Source organism: Corythoichthys intestinalis, chromosome 15, assembly GCF_030265065.1.
Source record: "Corythoichthys intestinalis isolate RoL2023-P3 chromosome 15, ASM3026506v1, whole genome shotgun sequence".
In the NCBI taxonomy this organism is placed as follows: domain Eukaryota; kingdom Metazoa; phylum Chordata; class Actinopteri; order Syngnathiformes; family Syngnathidae; genus Corythoichthys; species Corythoichthys intestinalis.
Window position 1 is genome coordinate 40940418 of NC_080409.1, and position 26765 is coordinate 40967182.

Consider the following 26765-nt stretch of genomic DNA (forward strand, 5'->3'; position numbering starts at 1 on the left):
ACTATTTCCATGCATTTACTATTAGGCACAAACGGTAGATTGACCCGCCTAGCAACAATTGCTAACGTCATGAATATTAATGAGCAAAAGTGAGGTGTTGCTTGCGGTACGCCATTGGTCTATCATTATCAATAGAAGGCAAATAGTTAATATTGGGTCACTTCTGTGTAATTTTAGGCTATATATGTGTCAATTCTTTTTTTTTCTTTTTTACCTGTGCTGTTCAGCTGATTGACACGGAGGATGGAAATCTCAATGTTCGATTGGTCTGAACAGTTTTAATATATCAAATGGGAGTATGACATAGTCCAATTGAGATCATTCAACGTGCCTCGTTTATTAGGAAAAAGCAGCGAACAGGAAGGAGTTATTGGAGGACAAAAGAAAAGAGAGAGAGACAGAAGAAGCACAAACAACAACAATAAATACAATGAACGGCTACACTAACTATATACAGTGTATCACAAAAGTGAGTACACTCCTCCCTTTTCTGCAGATATTTAAGTATAACTTTTCATGGGACAACACTGACAAAATGACACTTTGACACAATAAAAAGTAGTCTATGTGCATCTTATATAATAGACCTAATTTATTTTCCCCTCAAAATAACTCAAAATATAGCCATTAATATCTAAACCCCTGGCAACAAAAGTGAGTACACCCCTTTGAAAAAAAGTACATCCCTAATGTCCAAATTGAGTACTGCTTGTCATTTTCCCTCCAAAATGTCATGTGACTCGTTACAGGAGTGCTGTCATCATTGCTGCAGAGATTGAAGAGGTGGGGGGTCAGCCAATTAGTGCTCAGATCACATGCCACACTCTACATCAAATTGGTTTGCATGGTTGTCACCCCAGGAGGAAGCCTCTTCTGAAGACGGTACACAAGAAACACCGCAAATAAATAAAATAAAAAATAAATTAACTATTATATAAGCTGCACACAGAGTACTTTTCATTGTGTCAATGTGTCATTTTGTCAGTGGTGTCCCATGAAAAGATATACTTAAATATCTACAGAAATGCGAGGGGTGTACTCACTTTTGTTATACACTGTATATATGATAGTTCTATCTTTAGCTGGTTGTGTTTCCAGTTGACACCACATAAGGGGGGGGGGGGGGGGGGGGGTCCAGAAATATAAGTGATTGCGAGGGGTAGAGTGTACACAAATCAGCCACGTGTGATATAGAATCAAGTATTTGTGTGAATCCCTTGTGAGTGTGAGTATCTTGGCATCCTATGTCATCCTATCTATGCTGCCTGATCGCTAATCCTGGCATCAAGTTTTAATACTTGAGTGTGTCTAACTGCACCTAGTCACGCGTGAATCCCATCAGACATGTGATAGTCCTACAGAAGAGTGAAAATGCCGCGAAGGAGCCGCCCCAGGGCCACGGCCCTTCCCCAGACAATTGGAGGAGGGGGGAGCGGGCCAGCGCAGCCCGTCCCTCCTCCGGCCCTTGCATACAATCCATACAAACCCCCGTTTACAGACATCGCACAACAGCTTTTGTGTCAAACCAGCCATAAAAAGAAGCTAAGTAATTTTATGTATTATTCGTAATGTCTGTCATTTTTTTAGCTTAGAATCATTGATGTCTAATATTCAGTTTGAAAAAAAAAACAGCCTATAAAAATTATTCACTCACTTATTTTAAACTTTTAAACAAATTACGTCACAATGAAAAAAAAATTAGTGTCTGTAAATTAGTAACGGATATCTACCTCGTAACTAACGCGTCACTGTATTTTTTTTTTTGTGACTGTCGCATTTTCACCGATATTTTAGATGATAAATAATCGATCGAAACAAAGAAAAATTGGGAAACAAAAGTTTTAAAGGGTAAATATATGAAAAAGAAAATCCCGACCACTCGTTGATGTCTGCGATTTCTGCATCGCGACCCTTGTTATATTACCATGTTTCACCCATAAAATCCCCCCAAAATCCAGCGATGGCCATTCACAGCTGTGTCTTGACACTCGGTGATACATGCTACATAGAGTTTTTGGATCGAAAAGAGGTAAGAACGCGATAATATCTCGTTAAAATCATGGTGTCTTTAATTATGCTCTGTCATGCTCTCACCTAGGGGTTTTGCTGTTTGTAAAACTTTTTTTTTTTTAAAATGCCTTCCTGTTCAAAATTGTCTTCCCCCAGAAAATGGAGATTTTAAGCTTTCCAATGATGTATCACACATCGGACAATTTTGAAAGTTGGCCAAATTGGGGGTCTCAGAGCGGAACTTCAAGTCACCTGAATGTTTTCCGCCATATATCAAATCGTTTTCCATTGCAGAGCGCACAAATTTTCGCTGATTTCATAAGATCTGTAACAAAGGTTTCCGAGTTCAGCATACTTGATTCCCCTCTGGGTCATTCGTTCCTTGACCCTTAAAGAGCATATGACACGAGAAAAAATGTCTTAAATGGCATTATTATGTGAATTAGAATCATATTTTGAAACGATTCGACTATATACAACAATTTAGCAAAGCACAGATGACGAGAAATTAGTCTTTTAATCTGCCGGTTAGCCACGCCTACCATTATAGGGCTTTAGGGCTTCATCGGTTTTACTATTCAGCCCATTGAGGGGGAATTATTCAGAACGAGGAAAACGCGACGAAGGGAGCCGCAAAATGTCATTGTTTTGGTCTCTCTACTCCAATATTTTTACAGGATATTCTTTTTATCCAAGTATTTTTCCCCAATAGCTATATAAATGGCTTGAGAAGGACCAGTCAGCCTGTCGAGGGGGAACTATTCACAACGAGGAAAACGCGGCGAAGAGAGCGGCAAAATGTCATTGTTTCTGTCTCTTTACTTCAATATTTTTACAGGATATTCTTTTTATCCAAGTATTTTCCCCAATTGCTAAATAAATGGCATGGTCATGACAAATAACAGTCTTGTGCTGAATGGAATATGAAATAATAAAAATGCATTTATTCAGGACGACATGGCAAAATTACTCCATAATGGTCAAAACTGTCGACTTCACCTTTACTGTCGCACCTCCCGAACGATATTTTATGACACCTAAATCGGACATATGTCATTTCCCTTCCCCGGCTTCGGAGAATGTAAGCAAACCAGAAGGCGTGACAGCTAGCCGACATGCTAACCCGAACCGAGTGATGTTTCAAAGTCTTCGAAGCGGAAAATCACACATAACTATCCTGGATTATTTGACATGACGACCCGGTTGTCGATTGTCATCGCGGATTGGCAAACCGCCCGGCGGAGAACAATTTACAGTTCGTTCCCCGGAGGAGGGTGGCTGGAGTTGTTGTGCAGCTAACGTGCTGCTGCTAATGAGCATTAGGAGAGCTTTTTACATGCCTATCAATGATCAAACGTAAGTAGTCCTTCATTTAAAGAAAGTTTGTAGTGTTTACTTTGTAATCGCTGTATTTGTATTTGACATAATACAAAACAAGATGTTTACTCACTTCCTCCTAAGTCCAATGGTCCCACAGTAAATATCCACGGTGAATGGGAACCTTTTGAAACTCCAAAAAGGCGCATACGCCTCTCCCTCATACAGAATGATTTTTCTGCAGCCGTTTGGCTGGCGTGATGCGAAAAATAAACGTATTAATCCGCAAAATCAGCTGAATCCTTCGTCCTCATACACAACAGTACACTGTAGCGTGAAGAGGACGTCTTCTACCGTACACGTCACAACACCCTCCTCCTCAATGCAAGACTGAAGCCGGAAGTCACTCATTTTCATGGCGCGGGATTAAAAAAACTAAATAAAAATAGCGATCGCTTCCACACACATCCAAGCGGCCCATATCATTCAGGGGCATAAAATACCGCGTGTATTATGAAATAAACATGCTTTTTCGTGTCACAGGCACTTTAAGGATTTATCCGACTCGTTTAATGATTTCCAACCACAGTTTACCACCAGCAGATCAGTCAACCACAAGTTCCTTCAACATTAATCGAAAACCTCCAGCCTTGGTCACCGCAACTACGTTCCGTCCCCCTGCGCCGTATAGTCCTCTGAAACACTTTTTTCCATCTCTCTGCTTTGGGGCACCCACATTGTTAGCATTGGGCATCTTTATTTAGAACTCGGCAGAGTAGCATTAAAGATAATTGCATGTTGAGTCCCTTTTTTCTCCAAGAAGAAAAAAAGGCAGCCCATCTCCACATGAAGTGGAGAGTTGCAGTCCAGTTTTCCGAGTTGCTCCATACAGGATGTGGTCAGACGTAGACGTCGGTAATATGAAGGTATGCTTTTTGCTTAAGCTGTTAACCAAACTCCTTTAGCCCAATGAGGCTCATGAGAGTTTTTTGAGCAGATTTTCACAGCTCGTCAGCCAACGTTTGGTGACTCTCACATTTAAATTTAAATGAAAGCCAGACTAGGTCTTAATCGTTTTCACATATTTTAGGCGGCACTCATGCATAACTTCAACAAACTGTCTTATAATACTAAATAAATCTGTTAATTCTTACAATTAGATGATTATTTTTCACTGACTGAATGCGAGAACAAATCTATTTGCTGTGCAATGAAAAATACCTTTCCCTGCTTCGTTTTTCATGTTAAAATGAAAACCTGTTTTTTCCCAATATATTTTAATTTAGCATTGCTAAATGACTGTACAACCTGCTACTTTTGTAATATCAAATTCTGAAAATAAAACCGTCATTATAGTGATTACAGTGATCTCTCGCTACTTCGCGTTTCAAGCTTCGCGCCCTCGGTCCATCGCGAATTTTTTTTCAATGAAAAGATAAATACAGATGAGCTGTCCCGATCCGATCACGTAGTGTCACTCTTTCTCCTGCTGCTTTTTTGGTTCTGGCAGTGCACTGGAGTTGCTTAATAAAGTTGACTGGTCAACAATGATTGACAGACATTAAGGTTTGATCTTGCCAGAGATGCTTCGAAGCGCTGCATGCGTCAATCATCGTTTAGCTTGTTAAACAGTTGCTGTGGCAACTCATTGTGTGTAAGTGGGCAGCATGAGCGGATTTGAGTGGACTCACTCAATGAAACATTTTTAAAGATAAGCATTTTTCTACTTTATTCTTGTTTAAAAATTATTCGGTGGGACAGTAACATGTTCAAAATTTATCATTATTATTCCATTGGAAGTGCTTTTTAAAAATTTTTTTTTTAATTACCGTAATTTCCCGAATATAAGGCGCACCTGTGTATAATGCGCACCCCACATTTACTTGTAAAATCTAGGGAAAATTATTGTACCCGTTTATAACGCGCAAGCTAGTTTTAGCATCAATAAATAGAAGAATACAAGAAAACAGAGCTTGTGTACAGATACAGAAATGTCATTTTACTGACTGGTGAAACACAGCACAAGCATAGCATATTGGTAGTTCAAAACATTATCATAAACTGACAATATTTACGGTAATGATATGATTTGACAACTTCTCCAACTTACCAGAATCTAGGAGAAAACAAAACAGATTCTTTTAAAGGCTGCTGTATAACTTGCTCGTTTCATCATGGTGAATAAATGTTTTTTCATCGATTGATACGGTAAAATGAAAGTGAGAACGTAAGTCGCAATCTGAGAGAGCTCATTGCTGACTGTCGACACGACAGTAACAATAGGAACTATTGTTATTTGGGGTTTGAGTTTCCTGAGGGACAAATATAGTTGACGGACACACACACTTTGAGTTGCGAAGCTGCAATAAACGTTGACTCAAATGAGTTCAAGAAACTAAATTCTGTGCTTTATGAAGAGTGAAAAAAGCAGAATTTAACACAGACGAAATCATTCGGCCGTTCAGAGTGAAGTATTACAGAAACAAAATGGTGACGTCACGTACCGTAATGGTCGGCAACGGATCGCCGCATACGTTTCTTCAACACAACGTGGCCGTGTCAAAAAAAAAATCGGTTTATATATATACAATGGGGAGAACAAGTATTTGATACACTTTGATACAATGGGAAAACCCATTGGCAGTGTATCAAATACTTGTTCTCCCCACTGTATATATATAAATATATATATATATTTCTGTCTCTATCCATGTACCTATTTATAATGCGCACCATGATTTTACAAGTTGATTTTGGGGAAAAAAAGTGCGCGCTATATTCAGGAAATTACGGTATACTTTGGTGAAAAAAAATTGAAAAAAACATGTCATACATGTATCTCTTTACAATGCTAAATCTGAATGAATACATTGAACACACACACAAAAAATATTGTGCGGTGGGGGCGGGAGCACTTCACAGTTTTTCACTAATCGCGGTGGGTTCTGGTTCCCATTAACCAAGGTAAAATGAGGGATCACTGTACATAAAACACTGAGGAAATTTTTTTTTTTTTTGTTCCTACTGTAAAGTGTCTTTGAGCATTGGAAAAAAGCGCTGTACAAATGTATTATTATTATTATTATTATTATTAAGAATGTTCACCGGAAAAGTTCTGTTTACATCAGGCGGCCGCTAGCTACATTCACGAACATACTTTGACATATTTACGTGAAATAAATGCTTACTATACGGTTTTATTTTGCTTTTAACCTAGAATCAAGACTGTTTTACGTCCATATCTATAAAGAATTCGGGTATTTAAGCATTTTTTCCCAAGAATTTTCAACGAAAAAAAGCTATTTATTAGAGGTGTGCAAAATTTCCGATTCTTAGATTATTCGCGATCCGGCCGTGGAAGATTCGAGAACGATTCACAAACATCGAAATTCCGATTATTGAAATATGCAAGTAAAGCGGAAGTACAACACACTCAGCGCGCCGTGCAGTCTTCGGGACGCAATGTGGAACGAAGCGAGAGTAGCTAAACATCATGCTTCTCATTACCCGGCCCCTCGGGTAATGCCAATGCTCAACTCACGGGTCTAGCTCAACTCATGCCACGAGATAAAAAAAAACACAACAACATACCTGACTGCTGCCGAAAAGCTGCTACAAAGTACATCCACATAATGTTATGGTAGATATCATTTATATAGGACTAGATGCAATATAGATTCGGTAGCGTTAGCAGCCATATCTACAAAAAGCTAGATGCGGGCGTTAGTAAACGGCCGCCATCTTAAAGCAGTACACTTCCTTGCAAGGCTGTTGTAGCAAACCTTCCAAGCAAACCTAATTAACTTTTTATCTAAAATACTCCTAAATCGGTAAAATATTGACTTGAATCTATCTTTAAAATAGTTTTAAAACTTTCACATGTCGAAAGTAGACAAAAGGGAAATTATGGAATAACGGGAGCAATTTTAACAACTTTAACGGTTGATTCACAACATTAAATCAATTGAATGTAGTTTAAAGCTGCTGATGCAGGATGGGGACTGGAGTTTTTTATTTACTGTTATTTTTGTATATTTGTTTACTGCTATATGTTAACTTGATACTGAAATAGTAGTTTGGTTTAGCCTGAGAGTAATTTTGAACAATTTTGGAACTAATGTACAAAACATAAAAAAATAAAAAATAAATATAAAATTAAAAAAAAAAAAGAGGGGGGTGCTGCAATAATCGTTTTATAATCGAATCGGAGCCTCTGAATCGTAATCGTAATCGAATCGTTAGGTGCCCAAAGATTCCCAGCGCTACTATTTATCTGTGATTCCACTCGGTGTGCTTTGACGGCCTTGCCAACAACGCAGGCCCCTTATCGGCCCCGCGCCCCATTATTAAGTCTATGGCAAAGCAACTTCAGAATGAGCGTGTAGCAGCAATAAAGCAAATGTTTTTTATTTTCCTTCATTTCTTTCGATACCTCAAAATACTTCCACCACGTACATGTTGGCAGTGAGCCAGAAGTGTTAGCTCACCGTGTTTTGACTACGTCATCGCAAGGGGACTAAGGTTCTACACACTTTTCGGTGGTAAACTTTCGGCCTTTTAACCGAAAACCGAAAATGCAATTTTACCTATTTTTGGTCAAAAGTGTTCAGTTGGGTCACGTCTCTACTATTTTTCATTGTTGCACAATAAAGCCCCAGCTTTGATCACTTTAAAGAGGAATGGAATACTATAGCAGTTGTGAAAAGTAGTCTGACAGTTTTCAGGAATGTGGAAATTATAATGTCGTTTGCGAACTATAGTTACACTCAAACCATGTTATCATTTAGGCTGAGCAGGGAGAAGTTTGGAAGCCTCTTTTCAGATGTCCCAAAGCTCAGTGAACTTTTAAGCATGTATCATTTCTTTATTATCTTTATGCCAGTACTTGTGAATACACCAAAGTAGCATGATATACCACGCCCAGTCCCTTTCAAACTTTTTGGCGTCAGAGCATTGCTGCTCTGGAATAGAACATTGTATTCGTGGAACCGCCCCTTAACTCATTCTCGATTAACTGACCATTCAAGAGTGGGGAGGCTCTTGAGAATTTTTCTATCAGGTTTTTGCAGCTCATCAGGCAACATTTGGTGACCACATCCTAAAAATATCTTTGGTTCTAGTGAGATGGGTGGAGCCGTCATCTTCAAAATTTTTTTTCTTTATTTATATTTTTCCTTTTTTTTTATTACTCCCTTTATGCGCTGCAGTGCTATCCAACTCTGAGGAAATCCCAACTCCCTCCTACACATTCCACTCCCATCTTTGATTTTTTTCCCCATCCTTACCTTCATGGTGGAAGCCCCTCACAGTGTTGGCTCGGCTGGCCGACCTTTCCGGGTACTCAAAGACGATTTGGCCATCGTCCCCGGTCTCCTCTCCCTCCCCGGACTGCGACCGGTACAGGTCCAACAGGTAACGTGGCACGGCGGTCGAGCGGCTGGGCCTGGGCCGCCTCTTGAGGCCGAACATGTGCAGCAGGGTGGCCTCAAAGTCCCGCAGCAGTTCATGGCTCTGAGCGTCCGAACGACCCTGCAGGCCAGGCACTTTCTTTTTTCCTTCTTCAGGTATTAAACTGGCATGGTTGCTCTCTCCCAGCAGGACTTGGCATATGAAAAGGACCATCAGCATTCGATTACCAGGAATCATGATGTCTCTGACGGAACACAGGTTAGAAGAATAGAAATGTAACTTTGAACTGCCAGGAGACAAGACTTCATAGCCAGCCGCTAATTGCTTTTAATGATCTGGTCTTGCTTGTTTACAGTAAAGATGACCCTCTTAGATCACTTGCATTTGGTATTTGGTGACAGACTTCAAAGCTATGACCAAGTCGGATTTCAGGCCATTCTCTTGCCAATTGTAACTTTTTTAATATGAAGCACATACACAAATTTATTTATGGCGGAACACAATCAGGTGACTTGAAGTTCCGCTCTGAGACCCCCAATTTGGCAAACTTTCAAAATTGTCCGATATGCATGTGTGATACATGATTGGAAAGCTTAGAATTTCAATTTTCTGGGAAGGAAAAATTTTGAGGGCATTTAAAAAAAATGATTAAAAAAAAAAAATTAAACAGCAAAACCTTATCTGGAGGTGAGAGCACGCGAGGGCAGAATTACAGACGCCATGACATTACAGAGATATTATCGCGTACTTACCATGTTTTGATCCAAAAACTCCATGTAGCATGTATCACTGAGTGTCAAGACACAGCTGTAAATGGCCAGGATTTTTTGGAGATTTTATGGGTGAAACATGGTAATATAATAACAAGGGTCGCGATGCAGAAATCGCAGACATCAAGGAGTGGTCGAGATGTTCTTTTTCATATATTTAACCTATTAAACATTTTTTTTTTTTTCAATTTTTCTTTGTTTGGATCGATTATGTACCATCTAACATATTGGCGAAAATGCGACAGTAACAATAAAAATACAGCTAAGCGATAGTTATGAGGTAGATATCCGTGACTTTTTTACAGACGCCATTTTTTTCATTTTGATGTCATTTGTTTAAAAGTTTAACATACAGTACGTGAGTGAATAATTTTTTAAAGTCGTTTGTTTTTTTTTTGTTTTTTTTAATTAAATAACGTATTGGCCCAAATATAAGACCGTGTTTTTTGCATTGAAATAAGACTGAAAAAGTGGGGGTCGTCTTATATTCGCAGTCTAGACATTATACCCATTCACATTTTCTGAATAAAAATTAATTTGGTGTTCAAAAAGTCTTTTTTCAAACTTGAGTCTTGAAAAAGAGGGGGTTGTCTTATAATCAGGGCTGTCTTATATTCGGGGCGATACGGTATTAGACATCAATTAAAGATTCTAAGCTAAAAACGACAGACATTTTGAATAATAAATATAATTAATTACCTTCGTTTTATGGCTGAGTTGAAACAAAAGCGGTTGCGCGATGTCTGTGGGTTTTCAGGGTGAAACGGACAAATTAAAAATAGTTTGGGGGCTTATCTGGATTTTTGGGGGATTTTATGGGTGAAACATGGTAATATAATAATAAGGGTCGCGATGCAGACATCGCAGACATCACGGAGTGGTCGAAATGTTCTTTCTCATATATTTACCCTTTTAAACGTTTTTTTTTTTTGTTTGTTGTTTTTTTGTATCGATTATGTATCATCTAACATATTGGAGAAAATGAGACAACAATAACAATTTATATATATATACAATACAATTTATATATGAAACAAAAGCGGTTGCGCGATGTCTGTGGGTTTTCAGGGTGAAACGGACAAATTAAAAATAGTTTGGGGGCTTAATGCGCCATGAATCTGATATGGCAACATATAGACATATTGTTCTATCAAACACAATAGTTGTTTTGGCTTTAAATACAGCAGTTTCTTTTAAAGAGGAGTGCAAGAGCAGAAACAGCTTTTTCAGTCTTGTCTGTGTTTTCCGACTTATAGTTAAGAAGACCCTCTTGGACATACACTGGTGCTTTGAAATATTTTTGGGGACGTCGCTTCAAAACAATCTAATCTATACAACTGATTTGACTCAAACAAAGTCACATGCTACTTACCGACAGAAAATAAAGCATGGGAAAACAGTCCATGTTTGTTGGGAGCAGGCGGCGGGCACGTTCTTCCAGGAAATGTTAGGTGGCGTTTGGCGGCTGCAGGAGAACGGAGGAATGAGCCTGTTCCTGGAAGAGAAACACGCACAAAGACATTATAAACTTAATTACACAATTGCAAACATTTAAAGGCTCTTTTTTTTCTTCAAATGACCATGTGTGTCTATGAAAATGCAAAGATAAGAAGAGGAAGAAAAGCTTTTCCCTTTCAGAAATCACCACAGAGAGTGAACGATAAAACTTTTCCATTTTGTAGCAGGTTGACCCAACTGCAAATGGTAAGAAATTGATCAAAACACAGTCGTCTGGGTGTGAAGTTTAAGTTTATAGAGATTGGACGTCTATCAGCCGATGAAAGACCAATAATTGGAATGTTCCTGTTCCTATAAAAATACTGGCTTTCAATTTAAAAAATGCTTTGAAACACTAGTCTCCTTGTGACCCATAAAATCCCTCAATTTTCCAAAAACTAATCGTAAAAAGTACAGAAAACACGGTCGCCTAAATGCGAAACTTAAACAACTGCCATAGACTTCACTATTGAATAACGGAGTTCCAAAAATATCGACTATTACATGCATCACGATTTGACAAGTGACGATTTGATTAAGATTCATTAAGGTTCAAAAACGATGATTTTCCCTCATAACCTTACGACAGCCGCTCGTAGCGGAATGAAATTCAAGACACCATTAACGGACGCACGCACAACGTTGCCGGTTACTGATTTTGATTTACTCCTTTGGAAAAGACTAGAAAATAAATTTGTGTATGAGACAGGCGGTCGCGCTTCTGTGCGCATTATTTTTTAGAGCCAGAAGGGAAGAGAGATAGTTCGTTGCTCCTCATCTTTCAGATGTCTAGCTGTAGTTTCAAGTCATGTCAATTGAAAAATGTCCTGAGTGTGTTGCTAACACTCATTTGCGTCTATAATAGGTGAGTACTTGAAACACTCTTGTACTGTTTAGCCTTTATTGTTTTTGTTTTTGAGGTGTCAATAGTTAGCGCCGAGCGCCAAGCTAATTAGCTAATTCGCTACCGTGTATTTCATACGCAGAACGTGTAAAACCATGATTAAGTACAGCGGTAACACTACAAACATGCGAAATAGTACAGAAATCTGTGAAAACAAAAGTATATTGATTAAAAGAAGTCTTATTTCTAAAGACGCTTTGTTTCCAGAAAATGTGGAATTCATTCCACCTGTGTAAATTTTATTGTATTGTTGAGAGAAATAAGTACTCCCTTTAAAATGGTTAATGTTTTTGCACTTTCTTGTAAAAATAAATAAATAAAAAAGCAGCTTAAGGGCAGCTTTTTGTTGTATGGGCATGTTTCCATCGTTCCTGTTGAATCATTAGGATATTTTAAATAAATAATGGACAAAATTTTGTTTGACTACTTCATTAATTAGTCATGTACGATGCATCGATAATAATGATAACCGTGATCATCGTCAATACCGTGATCATCGTTCAGGAATCGAATCGTAGCACCCTGAATCATAATTGAATTGAATCATAGGGTACCTAAGATGGAACACCCTAACTATTGAAGGAATCTGACCTTTTAGCCAAATTGCCAGAAATAAGCCAGACCAACCGCCAGACCCATGCTGGCGAAGCTCCAACAACCCGGGCCGGCGAGACCCCGACAACCCGGCCAAAAGGCCAAACTCTGCGTGTCTTAACATTGTGTTGAAGTAAACCAAACTTTACTGATGGGTGGATGTGGACTATGTACAAAGTAAACTTTTGGTGCCGGAACAGGATGCTGCCAGCAACTTAGTACAAACGTGATTGTTTTATCTCTGCATTAAACGGTCAAATGACTCAACTTGGCATATTTTTTTCTGCAGAAACAGACCAATAACTCATATTTGGTGTATATTCTATTACACGATGTTTTAACAGCCTTGTACAAAGAACAGATTATTTTTGTTGTACACTGCTGGCCAAAAGTATTTTGGCCACCCTGCAATTCTGTCAAATAATGCTCGATTTCTCCCAGAAAATGATTGCAATTACAAATGCGTTGGTAGTAATATCTTCATTTATTATGCTTGCAATGAAAAAACGCAAAAAGAGAATGGGAAAAAAAATCATTATCATTATACACAAAACTCATGTGATGCTTCTCTAATTTGTGTAATTAACAACACCTGTTACTTACCTGTGGCACATAACAGGTTGTGGCAATAACTAAATCACACTTGCAGCAAGTTAAAATTGATTAAAGTTGACTCAACCTTTGTCCTGTGTCCTTGTGTGTACCACATTGAGCATGGAGAAAAGAAAGAACACCAAAGAATTGTCTGAGGACTTGAAAAGCAAAATTGTAAGGAAGCATGGGCAATCTCAAGGCTACAAGTCCATCTTCAAAGACCTGAATGTTCCTGTGTCTACCGTTTGCAGTGACATCAATAAGTGTAAAGCCCATAGCACTCTGGCTAACCTCCCTAGATGTGGACGGAAAAGAAAATTTGACTAGAGATTTCAACAAAATATTGGCGAATGGTGGATAAAGAACCTCGACTAACATCCAAGCAAGTTCAAGCTGTCCTGCAGTCCGAGGGTTCAACAGTGTCAACCCGTCGCCTTCTGAATGAAAAGGGACTCTATGGTAGGATACACAGGACGACCCCACTTCGGACCCAGAGACAAAAAAAAAAAAAAGCCTGGCTGGAGTTTGCCAAAACTGACCTGAGAAAGCAAAAAACATTTAGGAAGAATGTTCTCACATCAGATGAGCTTTTTGGGAAAAGGCATCAACATAGTGTTTACAGGAAAAAAAACGAGGCCTTCAAAGAAAAGAAGACAGTCCCCACAGTCAAACAAGGCGGAGGTTCCCTGATGTTTTGGGGTCGCTTTGCTGCCTCTGGCACTGGACTGCTTGACCGTGTGCATGGCATCATGAAGTCTGAAGACTACCAACAAAGTGTGCAGCATAATGTATGGCCCAGTGTGAGAAAGCTGGGTCTACGTCAGAGGTCATGGGTCTTCCAGCAGAACAGTGACCCAAAACACACTTGAAAAAGCACTAGAAAATGGTTTGACAGAAAGCAATGGAGACTTCTAAAGTGGCCAGCAAGGAGTCCTGACCTGAATCCCATAGAACACCTGTGGAAAGATGTATAAATGGCAGTTTGGAGAAGGCACCCTTCAAATTTGGAGACCTGGAGCAGTTGGCCAAAGAAAAATGGTCTAGAATTCCAGGAGAGCACTGTAGGAATCTCATTGATGGATACCGGAAGCGGCTGTTCGCAGTTATTTTGTCTAAAGGTTGTGCTACCAAGTGTTAGCCTGAGGGTGCCAATGCTTTTGTCTGGCCCATTTTTGGAGTTTTGTGTAAAATGATAGTGATTTAACTTTTTTTTTCATTCTCTTGTGTTTGTTCATTGCAAGCACAATATATGAAAACATTACTACTAAAGATGTCCCGATCGATCGGGATGCCGATCACGTCATTTTCAGAGTATCGGAATCGGCAAAAAAATATCGGATATGCCTTTTTAAATTTTTTTTTTTTTTTTTTTTTTCATTTTAATCGTTTTCTAATTGTATTTAAAGTTACAGACAAAATGTCTTACACTCATCCAGAGTAGTTTTGGCTTAAAGTAGGGCTATCAAATTTATTGCCTTAACGGCAGCAATTAATTTTTTTCAATTAATCACGTTAAGTAATTAACGCATGCGCTGCACGACCCACTCACGCATTGTCGTGTTCAATCTATATAAACGCCGTTTTACCTATAGATAGCGCTAAAAGGCAGCGTATAATGAGTAGAGAGAATTTTGACAGTCTTTGGAGCCATTTTGTAAGTGGCTTAAGCCTTACAATACCTCTCTAAGCAATTAAAAATAACGTGGGAGGCAATGTGGGGAAGAAAGATAGTAGTTGATCATTTTCTTAACACCCTATGTTCTTTCCCAATGCAGAGAAGATATATCAATTTGTGTCCCTACGCACAGTCATGGTTGCCCTTCCCATCATGCATTTGGACAGAAGTTAAATGGCTGCAGTATCATTTACTGAAAGCTCAACAAATACACTACATGGCAATATTTAGTCACAATATAGGATGGATTTATTGTCATAATAAACAAATACAGTACTTATGTACTGTATGTTGAATGTATATGTTCGTCCGAGTTTTATTCATTTTTTTCTTAATGCATTGCCAAAATGTATATGATTAGGAAAAATTATCGGGAATGATTGGAATTGAATCGGGAGCAAAAAAAAAAGCAATCGGATCGGGAAATATCGGGATCGGCAGATACTCAAACTAAAACCATCGGGATCGGATCGGGAGCAAAAAAAACATGATCGGAACAACCCTAATTTCTACCAAAGCATTTGTCATTGCAATCATTTTCTGGGAGAAATTGAGCGTTATCTGACAGAATTGCAGGGGTGCCAATACTTGTGGCCAGCAGTATACAACAAAAATAAACTCTTCTTTGTACAAGGATGTTAAAACATCTTGTAAAAGAATATACACCAAATATGAGTTTTTGACCTGTTCCTGTAGAAGAAAATATGCTGAGTCGAGTCATCTGACCGTTTAATGCAGAGATAAAACAATCATGTTTGTACTAAGTCGCTGGCAGCTTTTTGTTCCGGCACCAACAGTTTACTACGTACATAATCCACCCATCAGTAAAGTTTACTTCAACACAATGTTTTATTTCATTTTAACTCATTGGCTGCCAATGAGAATCCAGTTCAAATGGATTGGACATCTATCACCCTCAATGGCAGTGAATGAGTTAATGTAATTCCATATTTCAAGGGAAAAAATGCATCAAAAGCACGAGATTTCTAGGAGCAGACTTCTCCGAGAGAAACATTGAAAACCAATCTGCTGTGGTATTAATAGACTTGTTAAGTGAAGCAACACGTGTGAAACGATTTCGTAAGGTTGCTTTTGATTTATTACACATTACACCGTCTGGCACGGGGGAGAAAAGCAGAGCTGGGTGTGTTTCTTTTTATGATTTTTTTGAGGTGGATCATTAAATACACCACAGTGTTGAATCACAATCGTAAAAGTGTTTATTAAGGTTACACTCAAGAGTGACGTTGGTGTTCGGTCATCATTTTAGATACTGAAGCCAAATACAATCATAGAAATGTGGCTGCATTTCATTTTGGTGTTGCGCTGTACAGAGACAAAACCAAAAACAACCGTGCAAATTTTGGACTTTAAGTCACTACTTTTCCCTCGCCTTTGAACTCTGCGTTTTTACTATTTTTCAGTTTTTAAGAAAAGTAGTTCCACACAGCCGATATGTTTTCTTAGTAGTTTGATTTACAGAGATCCTCTGTTTTCACGGTTAATGGGGACCAGAACCCACCGCCAAAAATTGTGTGTATTGCATTAGAAAGAGATACATGTAAGACGTCACCCCCCCCACAGTATAATTAAAAAAAAAAATCAAACTTTTATTTATAAATATTTTGAATAAATGGTTTTTGAGCACTTCAAATGTAATAATCATGATTTTTAAACAAGTTACTGTCCCGCCAAATTATTTTTAAACAAGAATAAAGTAGAAAAATACTCGTCTTTATTCAGTGCTTCATTGAGTGAGTCCACTCAAATCCGCTCAAGCTGCTCACTTACACACAATAAATTACTGCTGCAACGAATAATGATAAAAAAAAATATTCAAATTAAATTTTGTTGCCTCTAGTATTCGTTTAATTAAAGTGGCGTTGTAGTGGTTTATTATGAAAGTGTTTGCATTTAGTTTTATTGATTAGGGTGGATACACTGCCCTCTGGTCTGGCTCTTTTCACATGGCTGAATCAGACTGCTCCCTGTTAAGACCAACGTAAGCTAAGTTTTTGTTTGAGCTAATGTTTTTTTTTTTTTTTAAGCACACGGTCCCAGGCTTCAACTGGGACCGTCAGATGGTCAGATGAGACCAAGATTGAGCTTTTTGGCAACAAACACGCTAAGTGGGTCTGGCGTGCCACGAAAGATGCGCATGCTGAAAAGCACCTCATATCCACTGTGAAGTATGGGGGTGGGCCGGTGATGCTGTGGGGCTGTTTTGCTTTCAAAGGCCCTGGGAACCTTGTTAGGGTGCATGGCATCATGAATGCTTTGAAATACCAGGACATTTTAAATCAAAATCTGTTGCCCTCTGCCCGAAAGCTGAAGATGGGTCGTCACTGGGTCTTTCAGCAAGACAATGACCCTAAACATATGGCCAAATCTAAACAGAAATGGTTCAGCAGACACAAAATCAAGCTCCTCCCATGGCCATCTCAGTCCCCAGACCTTGTTTTTTTGGCAAAAGGGGGTTGTACAAAGTATTAACACCAGGGGTGCTAATTATTGTGACACACATTATTTGATGTCAAATAATGATTTCTTGATGTGGGATTTTTTCCCCACTGAATAAATGCATTTGTATTAAAGGTTGGATTTTTCTTTTTTTTCCATTAAGGTCCCATATTATTTGAATTAAAAAAATAATAATTAGAAGCTAAAAAACACATCTTAACCAGGGGTGCCAATAATTATGGAGGGCACTGTATCTGTTTATTTTTTAATTGAAAAAAAAATCCACAATGGACTGAGGGTGCGAAGTTTGAAGCGCGAAGTAGCAAGGGATCACTGTACATCTGCCAAAAAACGTGACCGTGGTGAAAGTACATGTGGATGCTGTATTGGACCAGATCTTTAAATAAAATCCGATGTTCCAGAAATAGCTGTATTGGTCGCCGATACGATGCTGAGTATTGAATGATGAATCGGTAAAACATTTTTAATAAACTGCTCGTGTTTTGATATTTTATTATATTATTATTATATATTATATTGTGTTTTGGTGTAAATATCAATAATACAATGTAGACACCTGGGATTTATATGCAGGTGTGGCTTGTATAGGAACAAATAATGTTCCTTATCAAATTTGGTAAGTGCGTCTAACAGTCCAAAAATTATGTTAATTAAAGAATTGTTTTAACTTGATATATAATTCAAACATTTCTATTTTTTGTTTGTTTGTTTGTTTGGCTGAAACACAAACAAAAAAATATTTTGACATGAAGCAGATTTTAATCATGATTTACTGTTACCATTTTGCCTGTGGCATTAGCAAGTTTCTGTTTTGCAAAAATTGCTTTTGTAATCAAAATTACTCAATGATATCATGCGGATCATGATCACAAACAACAACAAAAAAACTTGCAAAACCTGTGACATCACTTTTTCATACTGAATAGCATAATTGGGATGACATCACCAGGAGTGCACACAATGAGTTGACTCATTTTCTAATGATTAATTTGTTTTCAAATGATTTTATGTTTGTCTGGACGAAAGTCTTGTCACAGTTTTTTACATTACAGGTAGTACCCGGGTTACGAACGAGTTCAGTTCCTACGTTGGTGACGTAACCTGAATTTCCTCGTAAATCGGAATTAATCCTTTAAGAACCTCTAACTACCCCCTCTCAAAATTACTATCCAAAAACATGTATTATACATCATATTACCGGTAATAAAATAAAGTAACTAAATATATGGCGGAAAACACTCAGGTGACTTGAAGTTCTGCTCCGAGACTCCCATTTTGGCCAATTTTCAAAATTGTTGCGCCATGAATCTGCTATGGCAGCATATAGACATATTGTTCTATCAAGCATAACAGTTCTTTTGGCTTAAAATACAGCAGTTTATTTTAAAGAGGGGTGCAAAAGCAGAAACTGCTCTTTCAGTCTTGTCTGTGTTTTCCGCCAAATATATAAACACATTAAGCCCCCGAACTATTTAATTCGTCTATTTCACTCTGGAAACCCCCGTTTACAGACAACGCGAAACCGCTTTTGTTTCAACTCAGCCATAAAAAGAAGGTAAGTATTATATTTATTATTTAAAATGTCTATCATTTTTAGCTAAGAATCATTAATTGATGTATAATCTTTAGTTTTTTAAAGAAAAAATGAGTTTAAAAAATTATTCACTTGCATAGTTTAAACTTTTAAACAAATTACGTCACAATGAAACAAATAGTGTCTGTATATAGGTCAAGGAGCTCTAACTCATAACTATCACTTAATTGTATTTTTATTTTGTTATTGTTGCATTTACCCGATATTTTAGATGATAAGTAATCGATCCAAAAAAAACAATTAAAAGAAAAAAAAACGTTTAAAAGTGTAAATATTTGAAAAACAAAATCTGGACCACTCCCTGATGTCTGTGATTTCTGCATCGCAATCCTTGTTATATTACCACGTTTCACCATAAGCGGATTTTAACGGGGGCCAACCCGTAATGTCTGCTCGTCACAGCACACGGAAGTCAAGAGTTACGCAGCGAGCTCGAGACAGCTGATAAAAAGCCCGCCAGTGGACAGTTAATGTTGATGATGCCTCTCTTCTGTTCTGTAACTAAAGATCTGTCAGTAAAAAACATCAACCCTTCCAGTAAGTTGCCTTCTTAAAGAAACCCACAAATACAAAGTAACACAACTAGCACCTTAGACGGTCATTTGCTTTGCTTAGCCAAAACCACCTGAGGAACGAAGAGGCAAGATGGATATATGTATTTTTTTCAAACCTAAGCTTTCAAAAGCGACAACTACTGACCAAGGATTGAAAATGTGGACCATGAAAAGCCAGAAAGCACCGCCAAAATGATGAGCGGAGGTTCAATTTCCCCCACTGAAGATGCTAATTGTACAATAAATTTTGCACCCTTATAATATTTTTCTCCCAAAGCTGTTGTGGCGGTGAATACGCCCTCTTTTACATTCAATTGGATTCTCAATGTTATCCACAGGTGCTAAATAAACAAGTAACATAGTAAACATACATGTTCCACACGAATATGGCGTAAATTAATGCTTAACTACACGGCGAAGACGTAAACAGTGAGAGAGCTGTGTGCAGTTGTTGTGTGCAGCTAACATGGCAGGATGTGTCTGAGGAGAACTTTTCGACTTGTCCGTCCATGATCAAACATAAGTAAATATTTATATCAGGGTTGTTCCGATCATGTTTTTTTGCTCCCAATCCGATCCCGATCGTTTTAGTTTGAGTATCTGCCGATCCCGATATTTCCCGATCCGATTGCTTTTTTTTTGCTCCCGATTCAATTCCAATCATTCCCGATAATTTTTCATATATATTTTGGCAATGCATTAAGAAAAAAATGAATAAAACTCGGACGAATACATACATTCAACTTACAGTACATAAGTACTGTATTTGTTTATTATGACAATAAATCCTCAAGATGGCATTTACATTATTAACATTCTTTCTGTGAGAGGGATCCACGGATAGAAAGACTAGTAATTCTAAAGGATAAATATGACTTTGTATATTGTGACTAAATATTGCCATCTAGTGTATTTGTTGAGCTTTCAGTAAATGATACTGTAGCCATTTAACTTCTGCCCAAATGCATGATGGGAAGTGCAACCATGACTGTGCGCAGTGGTACCAATTGATATATCTTCTCTGCGTTGAGAAATAATATAGGGTGTTAAGACAAAGATCAATTACTACCTTTCTTCCCCACATTGCTTCCCACGATATTTCTAATCGTAGGGAGAGGGATTGTAAGGCTTTAGCCAATTAAAAAAAGGCTCCATAGGCTGCCAAAACTCACTCTACTCATTTTACGCTGCCGTTTAGCTTTATATATAGGTAAAACGGCGCCATTACAGATTGAACGCGACAATGCGTGAGTGGGTCGTGCAGAGCATGCGTTAATTGCGTTAAATATTTTAACGTGATAAATTTTAAAAAAAAATAATTACCGCCGTTAACGGGATAAATTTGATAACCCTACCTTAAGCCTAAACTAAAGACTCTGGATGAGTGTAACATATTAAGTCTGTAACGATAAATACAATTAGAAAACGATTTAATTAAAAAAAAAAAAATATATATATATATATATATATATACAGTGGGGAGAACAAGTATTTGATACACTGCCAAAGGGAAAACCCATTGGCAGTGTATCAAATACTTGTTCTCCCCACTGTACGTATATTTAAAAAAGGCATGTCCGATATTTTTTTGCTGATTCTGATACTTTGAAAATGACGTGATCGGACATCCCGATCGATCGGGACATCTCTAATTTATATAAGCAAAATAATACCGGTGGGGGTACCATATTCAATAAATGAAATCTTGGCGAAAAGTATAGCTGTCCTAAGCAACCTGATTGACAATTCCCCTCAAAAATGATGGGAAACAAAAAAACGCTTATTTTCAACTTATTTTTATAATTATTCTTGGAAGTTAATTTTATTGCTAAAACTGCGTTTTAGGTTCAACAACATTTTGTGCCCCCCCTGACCCAAAAGTCAAACTCCGCCTATGTGTTTCACCCATAAAATCAACCAAAAAATCCAGCTGTGGCCATTCACAGCTGTGTCTTAACACTCGGTGATAAATGCTACACAGAGTTTTTGGACTGAAATAAGGTAAGTAGGCCATAATATCTCGTTAAAATCATGTTGTCTTTAATTATGCTCTTTAATGCTCTCACCTCGATCATTAGGGCTAATAGGCAAAACTTTAATTGACAGCGGTGTCATAACACTGCCATAAGACCGTAATAATTATGACATAACACTATAATGGGCATTATTGAATGCTAAGAGTCATCCGGCGAATTATGTCACTAACTCCATTCATGTCCAGCTCGGATCTTTTGCCGGATAACACAAAATGACATCGGTCATAAGCATTCATTAATGCTCATGGCAGTGTCATGTCATAATTATGATGGTCTTATGACAGTTTTATGGCACCACTGTCAAATGAAGTGTTACCAAATACTATGACAAGCAATTAATGAAACAAATGGAACAGTAACTGAAGAAATAATTAGCACAAAACATGAATTTTGATTGTTAATTATCTGTATTGCTGCAATGCATGCGAGGAGGCATGTTGGACAACAACACTGTTAACAGCAGGTGGCAGCAGAGGTTTACTGTCTCCCCCAAGGGAGTCATGATGGCCAAATGAAGTTTCTTGAAGCAATGAAGCTTTGCATTTGGCTCAAAGCTTCATGGTGGTTCATCTGATTTTATGACAGTCCTATGATGCTGCTGTCAAATAAAGTGTTACCGGTTTATATCTTTTGGTGTAAATATCCCATAATACAGTGAGGACAGCTGCGGCTTTTTGTCTCGTGCGGCTTATCTATGAACAAATGCGGTTAACTTATCAAATTTGGTGGGTGACGGCTTATCGTCAGGTGCGCCTTATAGTCCAAAAACTACGGTATGTGTCCCCACCAATACCAAATAATGTGAGAATAGAGCGAGCCAATTGGCTGCAAAGCTTCATTGATTCAAGAAGCTTCATTTGGCCATCACTTCTGCCTTGGGGGAGACAGCCAACCTTTGCTGTCACCTACAGTCAACACTGCTGTCATCCAACATGCCTCCTAGCATGCATTGTCGCGCTACTTCAGTTACTGTTCTAGTTGTTTCATTATTTGCTAGTTATGGCATTTTGTAACACTTTATTTGATAGTGAAATCATAATACTGTCATTAGAACATCATAATTATGACGTGACACTCCCAATAGCATTAATGAATGCTTATGACAGATATCATTTTGTGTCATCCGGCAAATTATCTCACTTTTGAATGAATGTCAAAGATCCAAGCTGGACATAAATAGAGTTGACATAATTTGCTGGCTGGCACTTCATTAATGCCCATGATAGTGTCATTTCAAAATTATGACGGTCTTATGGCAGTGTTATGATGCCGCTGACAAACAAAGTGTTAGCTATTAACCCAAATAAATCAACAAATAAACCACACGGGAGTATTAGCCACAGGATTCAAAATGAGGGAAAAAAGTAGCGGCTTAAACTCTGAAAATCACAGTACAAAGATTCAAATATACAAATAAAAGAAGACAACAATGTCAAGAAGACATATTAAAGTGCATGTGACACGAAAAAGCATGTTTATTTCATAATACACGCGGTATTTTATGCTCCTGAATGATAGCGATGTAGCGATCGCTATATTTATTTAGTTTTTTTAATCCCGTGCCATGAAAATGAGTGACTTCCTGCTTCGGTCTTGCATTGAGGAGGAGGGCGCTGTGACGTGTACGGGTGAAGGCGTCCTCTTCACTAAAAAGCGGTACTGTTGTGAGGACTAAGGATTCAGCTGATTTTGCGGATTAATACATTTATTTTTCGCATCACGCCAGCCAAACGGCTGCAGAAAACTCTTGCTTTATGAGGGAGAGGCGTGTGCACCTTTTTGGAGTTTCAAAAGGTTCCCATTCACCGTAGATATTGGCCAAAACAAGCCCTACTACTGTGGGACCATTGGACTTACGAGGAAGTGAGTAAACATCCTGTTTTGTATTATGTCAAATACGAATGCAGCGATTACAAAGTAAACACTACAAACTTTCTTTAAATAAAGGACTACTTACATTTGATCATTGATAGGCATATAAAAAGCTCTCCTCATGCAAATTAGCTGCACGTTAGCTGCACAACAACTGCAGCCGTCCTCCTCCGGGGAATGAACTGTAAATTGCTCTCCGGCGGGCGGTTTGCTGATCCGCGAAGACAATCGACAACCCAGTCGTCATGTCAAATAATCCGGGCTAGTTATGTGTGATTTTCCACTTCGAAGACTTTGAAACATCACTCGGTTCGGGTTAGCATGTCGGCTAGCTGTCACGCCTCTTGGTTTGTTTACATTATCCGAAGCCGGGGAAGGGAAATGACATATGTCCGATTTAGGTGTCATAAAATATTGTTCAGGAGGTGCGACAGTAAAGGTGACGTCGACAGTTTTGACCATTATGGAGTAATTTTGCCATGTCGTCCTGAATAAGTGCATTTTTATTATTTCATATTTCATTTAGAACAAGACTGTTATTTTTCATGACCCTGCCATTTATTTAGCAATTGGGGAAAATACTTGGATAAAAAGAATATCCAGTAAAAATATTGAAGTAAAGAGACAGAAACACTGACATTTTGCAGCTCTCTTCGTCGCGTTTTCCTCGTTGTGAATAGTTCCCCCTCGACGGGCTGACTGGTCCTTCTCAAGCCATTTATTTAGCTATTGGGGAAAAATACTTGGATAAAAAGAATATCCTGTAAAAATATTGGAGTAGAGAGACTGAAACGATGACATTTTGCGGCTCTCTTCGTCGCGTTTTCCTCGTTCTGAATAATTCCCCCTCAATGGGCTGAATAGTAAAACCGATTAGCCCAGCCACCCGCTGACGTCATCCACCTGTTGGGGACGCTAGAGCCCTATAATGGTAGGCGTGGCTAACCGGCAGATTAAAAGACTAATGTCTCGTCATCTGCGCTTTGCTAAATTCTTGTATATAGTCGAATCGTCTCAAAATATGATTCTAATTCCCATAATAATGCTATTTAAGACTTTTTTTTTCTCCTGTCGTATGCTCTTTAAGCCAAAACCAATGTCCTGGAGCTCCCAGAGACTAATCACAAATGTTACTGACGTCACCCACCAGGCCGCGCCTCTTAAAAAGAACACAGCTCAGGTGTGGAGTTTTTGTTTTGGGTTTCTCTTTATGAAAACCACTTCATTTCTCTACATTCTCGTGTCTATATACCATAAAGCGCTAGTTTTCATAATTAATAACAAAGTGGTGTTTTTGGAAACGACTGGAAAGAATGACCGGTATTTCAATTCATTCCAATGTCACTGATTGAATTCCACTCAAAAGTCACTGAACTAATGTAAACTTAAGAAAACTTTCATTTTTGTCTTTGACCCACTATTGACCCTAAGCTCACTCAGTCATCACACGAAATGCTGTGCGTGTTTTGGCATTTCGTCTACACACACGCACACACACACAGGCGGAAAATCGGCAGTCATTGCATGTTTGTGAGAACAGAGCGAGCGAGGACGGTTCGGAACATGATCAGCTCTATTACGCATGGAGAGGTGTGTGTGTGTGTGTACAGGGGAATAACGTGTGTGTGTGCGCATCAGTGACAACAAGCGTTCATTGTACAGATAGAGACGGGGGCCTCTCCCATCATTACAGGAATTGAAAACATAGCAACCCTAACTGAACATTTTGGAATGGTAACAAAGTGATGACGAAAGGCATTGAGGTGCTCGGCTTCTTTGCCATTTTATGACTATTTGTCATCGTATTATTACTATCATGACGTCGGCACACGAGATGCGGCGGCGGACATTTTGCGACGACAAACTCGAGAGCAGGCGGCAATTAGGAAGCTGGCTCTCTGGAGCAGAGATAATGGGTTTCTTGAGGAATTTGACTCGTGGGGATTGGATGCATGGGCAAAAAAAGCAATTGCTAGTCTCAGATTTTTATCACTTTGATGGTCCTTAATAAGTTTAAACTCACAGGAGTAGAGCTTGGATGTAAGGGGCCACAAATGTTGCTAAGAGCATGTTTTGTCATGGTTATTTTTAGGGTTGTTCCGATCATGTTTTTTTGCTCCCGATCCGATCCCGTTCGTTTTAGTTTGAGTATCTGCCGATCCCGATATTTCCCGATCCGATTGCTTTTTTTTTTTTTTGCTCCCGATTCAATTCCAATCATTCCCGATAATTTTTCCCGATCATACACATTTTGGCAATGCATTAAGAAAAAAATGAATAAAACTCGGACGAATATATACATGTACATAAGTACTGTATTTGTTTTTTATGACAATAAATCCACAAGATGGCATTTACATTATTAACATTCTTTCTGTGAGAGGGAGCCACGGATAGAAAGACTTGTGACTTTGTATATTGTGACTAAATATTGCCATCTAGTGTATTTGTTGAGCTTTCAGTAAATGATACTGTAGCCATTTAACTGTTCTGCCCAAATGCATGATGGGAAGTGCAACCATGACTGTGCGTAGTGGCACCAATTGATATATCTTCTCTGCGTTGAGAAATAACATAGGGTGTTAAGAAAATGATCAACTACTACCTTGCTTCCCCACATTGCTTCCCACAATAGTTCTAATTGTTGAAAGAGGGATTGTAAGGCTTTAGCCAATTAAAAAAAGGCTCCAAAGACTGCCAAAATTCACTCTACTCATTTTACGCTGCCTTTTAGCTCTATATATAGGTAAAACGGCGCTATTATAGATTGAACGCGACAATGCGTGAGTAGGTCGTGCAGTGCATGCGTTAATTGCGTTAAATATTTTAACGTGATTAATTTTTTAAAAAAATTCATTACCGCCGTTAATGCGATAAATTTGATAGCCCTACTTTAAGCTAAAACTAAAGACTCTGGATGAGTGTAAGACATTTTATCTGTAACGTTAAATACAATTAGAAAACGATATAATTAAAAAATATATATATATTAAAAAAGGGCATGTCCAATATTTTTTTGCCGATTCCGATACTTTGAAAATGACGTGATCTGGACACCTTTAGTTATTTTATTTCATGACGATTTGACATCAAAGGCAAAATGACGTCAAAAGGAAATTTCAAAGTCACTGCAGTAAAGTCATGCATGATTTTCTTTGAAGTTGTTGTGTTTGTTATCAACAAATAAACAAATTCCTTTTTTCAATCATATTATTTTGACAGTAAAATTAATGTCATTTTTTATTTACACTTAGTCAAGTAACCATTGGGGGGAATAATGAACTCAGTTTCTCCCTCTTGGACCACTGTAATGAAGTCCTGTTATAGTTGTACCAAATTGGTTAGCATTATTGTTACTTTAAAAAACTATGATCAGTGTTTCCCAGCCAAACAATCTGTAAAACTACACTAAAACTTAATTGCACAGCAAGCCTGTAGAGCCCATATTTAAAAATGCA

General features: G+C 38.3%; 1 protein-coding gene across 1 annotated transcript in view; it reads right to left on the minus strand.

Annotated features, from left to right (window-relative positions):
• Positions 1–26765, minus strand: part of bmp4 (bone morphogenetic protein 4) — a 46259-nt gene that overhangs the window by 13424 nt on the left and 6070 nt on the right. The window contains exons 2-3 of the mRNA XM_057859413.1: positions 10879–11001; positions 8613–8980 (exon numbers count right to left, since the gene is read on the minus strand). Coding sequence (XP_057715396.1) covers positions 8613–8973 — 361 coding nt within the window. The 5' untranslated portion in view covers positions 8974–8980; positions 10879–11001. The remainder of the gene's footprint in view (positions 1–8612; positions 8981–10878; positions 11002–26765) is intronic.